Source organism: Oncorhynchus keta, chromosome 34, assembly GCF_023373465.1.
Source record: "Oncorhynchus keta strain PuntledgeMale-10-30-2019 chromosome 34, Oket_V2, whole genome shotgun sequence".
Classification (NCBI taxonomy): Eukaryota; Metazoa; Chordata; class Actinopteri; order Salmoniformes; family Salmonidae; genus Oncorhynchus; species Oncorhynchus keta.
In genome coordinates this window covers 20,929,108-20,936,773 of record NC_068454.1, presented here as the reverse complement: position 1 = coordinate 20,936,773, position 7,666 = coordinate 20,929,108, and the positions used below count along the sequence as shown (strand labels likewise).

General features: G+C 42.8%; 1 protein-coding gene across 2 annotated transcripts; it reads right to left on the bottom strand.

Moving 5' to 3' along the window:
* Positions 1–479: 479 nt before the first annotated feature.
* Positions 480–6,377, bottom strand: LOC118371538 (terminal nucleotidyltransferase 5C). 2 transcript variants are annotated; one of them, XM_035757004.2, is made up of 2 exons: positions 6,326–6,377; positions 480–5,052 (listed from the first exon to the last, which is right to left on the bottom strand). In XM_035757004.2, the coding sequence occupies exon 2, from the start codon at positions 5,028–5,030 to the stop codon at positions 3,855–3,857; it is 1,176 nt and encodes a 391-aa protein (XP_035612897.1). In that variant the 5' UTR covers positions 5,031–5,052; positions 6,326–6,377; the 3' UTR covers positions 480–3,854. The 2 variants fall into 2 exon arrangements, with proteins under 2 accessions (XP_035612897.1, XP_035612896.1); XM_035757003.2 differs by lacking the exon at positions 6,326–6,377 and adding an exon at positions 6,051–6,215.
* Positions 6,378–7,666: the final 1,289 nt, after the last annotated feature.

Below are 7,666 nucleotides of genomic sequence, written 5' to 3'. Positions count from 1 at the left end.
TACAGCATGTTGGGAAAACAAATGTTCCACCCATTTGAAAATATTGACCCCATCAACTTTTCTAAACAAAGTTGGGAATAAGGCCTAAGCCTGTATGTAGTTCATAACCATTTCCTTATTGTGGTCAAGACGGATGTTTTTATTCATAATGGCAGGGAGCATACAGGAGTAGTGCAGCAAGTGTAAACAAAGCTAAGGTGACTGTCAGTGAAAGTAGTGGGAGGCAATAATAATTTACGCTACTTGGTCAACCTCAAGCTTTAGTCCTATAATGATAATATAAAGGATGCATTCAAATTGATTTAGTACATGTTGAGAACTAATCTTGGCTATTGTCTTTGTGCACACAACAAAGCCAAAGGCACACACTGTCCCCATTGATATTAACGCTGTGCAAATGTTTTAAAACCTTTGCATTGTGTGCTTTTAAAATGGTAAGAATGAACAGAATAGTAACACCATTACAAGGACAACAGATGTGGGGTTCAAACTTTATTTTTATTTTTCCCCTCTTCAAACATTTGATCCAAAAAGGAAAACTAGTGAGGTAAAAGTGCTGAGAAATGAATATGATAATCAACGTCCTCACCATCGCAGTCAGTCAAAGCCGACAGAGAATGCAAGACCTCACACACAGCAAGAATTTCATCTTTCACTTAAACCACATCCACGTATAAACGCACCTGCAGCAAATTCCAAAACTCAATGCAAAAATAGTAAAGTGGGTCAAAGGCCTCAGTCATGTTCCAAAAAAGTTATGACTTGCTCTTTGGAAAAGGACACAAACCAACACAGTCAGGCAGGGTAAGGGACAGGTAGGGAAAGATAGGCTTTACACCCAGTCAATATCAGTAGGTCTTCAGCCCTGGTTGTGTAGCGCTAATGGGCTGCTGGTTCTGGCTCAAAGCTTAATTGATTCATCACTTTGCATGGCGGTAAACATCTGGGAAGAGATGGCGTCTCACCTGAATAAAGCGAGACAAGGGGACTTTCCACCTGAATGATGAAGTTAATCAATTAAGCAATGCCGTGAAAAAAAAAATGGAAAAAAAAAACAGAACCAAGGTTGAAGACCACCTGCTCCAAATGCCACAAGCTTTTAAAAATGGTCTCAGCACAGAGAGAAAGACACAGATTCTCCAATATACATTAGAGGGAGTCATACCAAATATAGGAATCTGGTGGCCAAGATGGGGGCACAATACAAAACAGGTTCAGAAAGTTCACCCCCCACCCCCTAAAAAGTATAGAAACAGCCCTTCAACACATTTTACCTCCCTGAGAACAAGCTCACCTCCCACATTCAGATTCCTTCAGAGCGTAAGTTCAGGTACATGCTCCACTAGCTGGGTTGAGTAAGTAAAGGCCTCTAAAGTGCTTCCATAGAGTGGGGTGTGCAAGTCATTTGACCTCAGTTATCATGCATTACCTGTCAGTATTGCTTTGGATAAATGAAGGGGGAAAAAATGCATACAGCATGACAAAGAAATACTGGAATGACTAGACAGCTAAGTTACAGCTGTTTTGGGGTTGGGTTTAGGAAGAAAAATAAACTTCACATAAAAAATAAAAAGGCTATATACGTAATTTAATGCCAGTGTCTAAACCAATAAATGACCATTTATACCCAATGCAAATTAAAACTTTTTGGCCCCCCACCCACCCAAAAAAAGAACAAAATAAAACTGAGCCAATTCCCTCTCCCACCCCTCTCCCAACAACAAATCCTGCCAAAATTTGAAGGCACTTCAGTTGCTGGTTCAGACTTTGGCCCACACTGAATGTGCCCCCACACTGAATGTGCCCCCACAATGAATGTGCCCCCACAATGAATGTGCCCCCACAATGAATGTGCCCACATGGTGGCTAAATCTAAGCTAAGGCTAACCCAGGTTAAAAGCAGTGTCTACGTTTTGGGCTGCTGAGCCAGCTCAACATGCCCTGAGCCAGGGGTATGATCAGCTCTAGAGAAGACCATGCTGGCTGACCACCCCCCCCCAAAAAAAAATCACCCCCCCCCATGCCTGTGAACAGGGCAGAACCACATCCTACCCCTTTTCTGAATGCACACATTAGGTTTGCAGAAGTTATTCCCTGGGTTTGGTTGGACAGAAACACTTAAAGAACAGTTGGCTTACTGGACTGGAAATTAAAATGGAGAGGTCAGTCGAAAGGGAGATGGTAGGAGTGGGGGGCAATTTCTAAATGGGGTTTAAAGTTTGAAGGGGGACTGGGATGCCCGTCATAGATCTGACTACAACTTCTGCCATATAAAATCAAAAAGCGTGAGGTCTAAATTGAGAACGGAATTCCAGACATTTACATTTTGTTGAATGTGCTAGGCAAGCAGCCATGTTCCCCTGTCCTCCCATGACCAGAAAACGGTTCACACCTGCCCCCAGCAAACCCTTAAAGGGTGGTGGAGAGTGGAGTGGAAAGTGAGTAAGCCCTCACACATGTAAAGGGGCAGTGACACACACAACCCTCTTCCTTACCCTCCCACAATAATTATGAACTGCTGTTAAAGCTATTGGGTAGCCTGCACCAGACTGGGATCCCATTTCAGCCATTGCGAAGCCCGCAAGGGGCTCCAGACCCTGCCAAGTGGGGCTCCTTTTAAGGAACGGGACAGTAGTTCCCTGCCTCTCAGATTAGATTCCAGGAAGAGAGGAAGGCCCTGTCCTGCCTTCTGAATGAGCCTACAGTATAGAACCCACCAGGTGGACCATGAACACTGACAATTTGGAAGAAGTTTAAAAGAAAATAGTAACGCCACACAACATACATTAGCCCAGATCAGTGGGCAAATAAAGGCCCAACAGTCACTGTATGGGGGTGCTTGTCAATACTCATTCATGGCGTCCTCCCCTAGTTTCCTTTCAAGCATTAACACAAACAGGCAAAAGGTTTGGATAGGCTTTCTACAGTTCCATTTGACCTGTTGCATGGAGGAGAGGACACAAGGACAGGAAGCCACTTTACACCCTACATAGTACACACTCAAATCCAGTCTTGACTGAATAAAGTTCTTAAAAAAAAAGAAAAAGAAAGGGCTGAACAGATTTAGGAGGCTGTCACCAACATTCACAGTGGAAAATACAATTACAAAGTCTACACGGCACAGGCACTCTGGCCGCTTGAGAACACTGCTGTGCTAGTAATATGACTTTCCCAATTTACACCTTTGATTTAAAACTAAATGAGCAGTTCCTTGGCCTCCCTTTTACCTTGGATGCCTTAAGGAAATGAAGATTAAGTCATCTCACTAATAGAAAATCCCCAAACCCTGATGAGCAAACCACTACTGCGCATCAGGAAGCTAAACATCCATGTCAGCTCAGGAATCATTTCACTTTTTTTTTTATGCTCGTTTTTAGTCACTACACAATTAACATTCTGCACCCCCAGTCTTTTCACATTTCTTAAATACACAACCCAAACACACAATCCCCCCTTTCTATTAAGATGGACCAAATATACTTATCAGGGGAAGACAGACAGTAAGGCACCAAGGACAATTCATTGAATCAGGACGTTAATTCGAAACTCAGATTAGGGAGAAAAAAAGGGGGGAACAAAAACATTGCAATATGAAAACAAGGCTGAATAACATGAATCCAAACACTTAAACCACTTTGGATCAATTTATCTTGACACCTCTGCAGATAAGTAATGAGAAAGGAGAAGGGAGTCCAAAAAAAACAAACAAAACCACTTGTCCATTTAAATAGATCCTTTATGACCAGAGGGAAATCCCAGTTATGGCCCAATTTGTGTTTATGGGGAGCCTATTTATCTCTTTTTTTCCTTTTTTCCCAGCAAAGCAGCAGTCTTCTCTTGTGTGCGTGTGTCTTTCAGTTACATGGCAGCCATGTTGGAATGTTCTGGTTACAAGAGGCCACGTAGTAGTTGCTAAAGTTGTGGTCTCGGACGTAGGGCGCCGGCTGGTAGTAGCAAGTGACGCTAGAGGCGTCGGGAATGGCGTTCTGCTCAGCCAGCACCCTGAAGGCTGTCAGTGAGATGAGGTTGAGGGTCTGCCGCCTCTCGTGGCCCATGAGACACACCGTGCTCTCGTTGACCACACGCCGCAGGATCATGAGGTAGTCATACTTGCTCTTCTCCTCGCCCACAAAGTGACTCTGCAGGTAGGCCTCCAGCTTTCGCTGCTGCTCGCCAATGTCGGGGAAGTCGATGAAGAAGCGGGAGCACATGTAGCGCTCCAGGCCCTTGAACTCCTCCTCCGAGGTGGGCCGGAAGTCCCTTACCAGCAGGTTGCAGTACTTCAGCAGGCCCCCACCACGGATCTCCTCTGGCCGCTTGGTGGCAATCAGCTTGTTCATGAGGTGATCCAGAGACGCGCCAAAGTCCCCGTACACGCTCTCGCCCACCACGGTGGGGTGGAAGTGGCGAGACATGGGGTTCCCCGGCGAAAAGTTATAGTAGGTGAGCAGTGAGTCCAGCACGATCTGGAATGAGTCCACACTGAACTCAAACTGCCGACGGATAGAGTCCACAAATTTGAGCTCCACATTGCGTCCGTTGTTGTTGGAGAGGGAGATGAGGCTCCAGCGGTCCTGCTCTGTATACACCTTGACCAGCTTCTGAACATAGGCCTCCTTCAGAGTCATGGGGGTGATCTTCTCCTTGTTCACCCCCTCAGGGAGGAAGTCCAGCAGGGTGCCTAGCACCACATCTTTGACCAGCTGGAACCCTGACTCCTGGGGCAGGTCCACCCTGAAAATGACATCCAGGTCCTTGTAGCTCCAGCCAATGTCCTGCACCAGCACGTGGCTGGCTGTAGAGCCGTTCAGACGGACGTCTTTCACTTTAATCCCCCTTAGCTGCAGCCTGGTGCGCACCATCTGCACAATGTCCTTCAGCCGCACCTCCAGAGTGGGAAAGTTCCCTCGGCCATGGACAGGCACCACCTCAGTCAGGACCTCATTAAGACGGCTCACCTGGTCCCAGCTCAGCACGCTGTGGGACACACTCTCACTAGTGCTCATAGTGGACTCTGCCTTGTTAGCCATCTTCTAAGTGTATTTAAATTAACTAGGACAGAAAAGGTGAAAAGGCACAATTAGTTTGAAATACAAAAAAAATTGCAGTAGTTTCTGAACCCACGGAACGTGCATTTGTCTGGGATGAGATGCCAAAACAGAATGCACTGGAATTCCTGCCTTTGTGAGATGACTTGGGCATGATATATAACTGATGTAGGCCAGCTATAACAATAAGACATAATTACGGTTACGTCAAAGCATGATAGCCATTCATGACACACTTGATTACAAATAGCATTATTGAAATGCAGAATGACCACGAGACATGTTAAATAATAATTGGGCAACTCACGTTATTCTACAATATAATACCTCCCTGAACTTCTAGAACAGTCAGACAACATGCTTTCATTCTAGAACTAGCTAGCTAAGTAGCAGAGGAAAATGAAAAAGTTGCTCCTGAGAGCAATATTTTGGATGTCGCGAACATAGTGCTAAAATGTAATAATAAAACAATTAAATACTTGGTTAAATGTTCGAACTAAACGTAACAATGTACATTTCATTTCGGAGGTGGTGGGATTATTTCTAATACATCTGCGAAGTATTTACATTTGGGGAAATAATTAATCCATGAACAGCAACAATTGTGCATTACAAATTGACTGCCTAGTTAATTTTACAACACGCGCCAGTGTAGTTGAATCTGAAAACCGACAGAACTGGCTCGTGCTACATACGAGCCAGCCAGATACTATACCTGGCAGACATGTAACTAACAGTAAAAGTATCTAGTAAAATCACTTCAAGCAACAGCAAACTGTTAAAAAAGAAGAGTTACAGACACAAGATAGGCAGCTACAGCCTGTGAAATGTAGAAACTAAACATGTAATAAGTTAACTGCTCGCGAGCCTAAAATGTATATCTCATAAACAGGCACGTCAAACAGTTTGGTTTGCAAGGATATAACGTTAGATGACCAAGGATTTAGCTAGCAAAAGGGAGCACACAAACACTGAATTAGCTAATATGAAAAATATACATACGGTTATAAATATCTTCAAGGAATTCAAATTGCACAAGAATAAGATGTTAACTGAGCTGAGCATTCGTGCGGACACTTCAATTAATCCCCTCGTGTGTCAAACTAAAATTGCAGCTCTTGTAGCTACGCATTAACTAAAGAAACGCCTTCTTATAAACGGAAGATCAATTGGCTGAACAGCCCTCGACAATGTCGTACTACAATGTACCTTATCTAGTCACAGAAACCTAGCTAGCTTCAGATGAATCAATACAAATTAGAATACAAAATATTTACCAATAATCGTGCTTCAAATACCACAGCATTGGCAGCCTTGGATTTTTAAAACAACTAACTAGCTAGGCTTCCTATTTGATGATATTAATACGCTGAGCGAAGCCCTTGATTGGTCAGGGAGGTTTTTGTGTTGCCAGGTTACCAGTAGCGTCTTTTACGTTCATTCGATATCTTGGTTGAACAACTTTACACTTTGATTTACCAAATTTAACAGACATTTTATAGCTACATTTGCTGCACTCCACTCTCCTGAACAAAACTAAGTTCTTCCTTTTTGAACTGTTATGTTATTTAAGGAAATGGTTAGTAGGGCATTGATTTGCAATTTTTGAAAACCATCAAACGTGGTTGCTTTGGTAGTCTAGCTATTTGAAAAGTAGTCTGTTTTTTTTTAAAGTGGAAAATCTCCATGGAAAGGAAAATAAATTAAGCATTGATTTAGCATTGAATTAAGCATCCAGCCATTCATATCATGCAGACACTTCCTTTATCCATGTATAGATGATCAAATGCACTTTAGATATTCAGCTACAATACATGTCGTGCATGAAACATCAAGTTAATTTTAGTCATTTTAAGAACATTTTCTACAACAACAAAAAACAATGGATGTGCTGGCATCTGTATACTTAGCCTAGCTTTATGCATGTGTATACACTTTATGTCTTCAGCTACTTAATTTAGATTCTTGTTACACATGATGACTTATGTAGATTAATGCCCTTTGCAAAATTGACATATCCCATGACTATTAAGTGACTATTAGAATGTAGTAGTAAAGGTGTGACATTAATGGGCTTTCAGAGATTGCTTGTAGCCTACTGTATAATCTACCCCTGAATGCTATAGGTCACCTATTTTTATTTTTTTATTTAACCTTTATTTAACTTTTATTTAACTAGGCAAGTCTGTTAAGAACAAATTCTTATTACAATGACGGCCTCCTCCGGCCAAACCATACCCGGACGAGGCTGGGCCAATTGTGTGCTGACCGATAGGACTCCCAATCACAGCTGGTTGTAATACAGCCTGGAATCAAACCAGGGTTTGTAGTGATGCCTCTAGCCCTGAGATGCAGTGCCTTAGACTGCTGCGCCACTTTGGGAGCATTGAAACACATGCAGATACTGTATCTTTCACAAATCAAACAGACGTCTTCATAATTGAGACAAACTACAAAAATCTGGACAATATATGTATTTTGAACACAGCATATATCATTTTTTTCATGGAAGAGTTGGATTTGTGAATAAAGGGCAGACTCAACTTTAAGCCACAAAGAATAGCCTGTTGTGTTTTGCAGTAACGTGACCTCAAGCTGCAGCTAGATAAACTTGACCA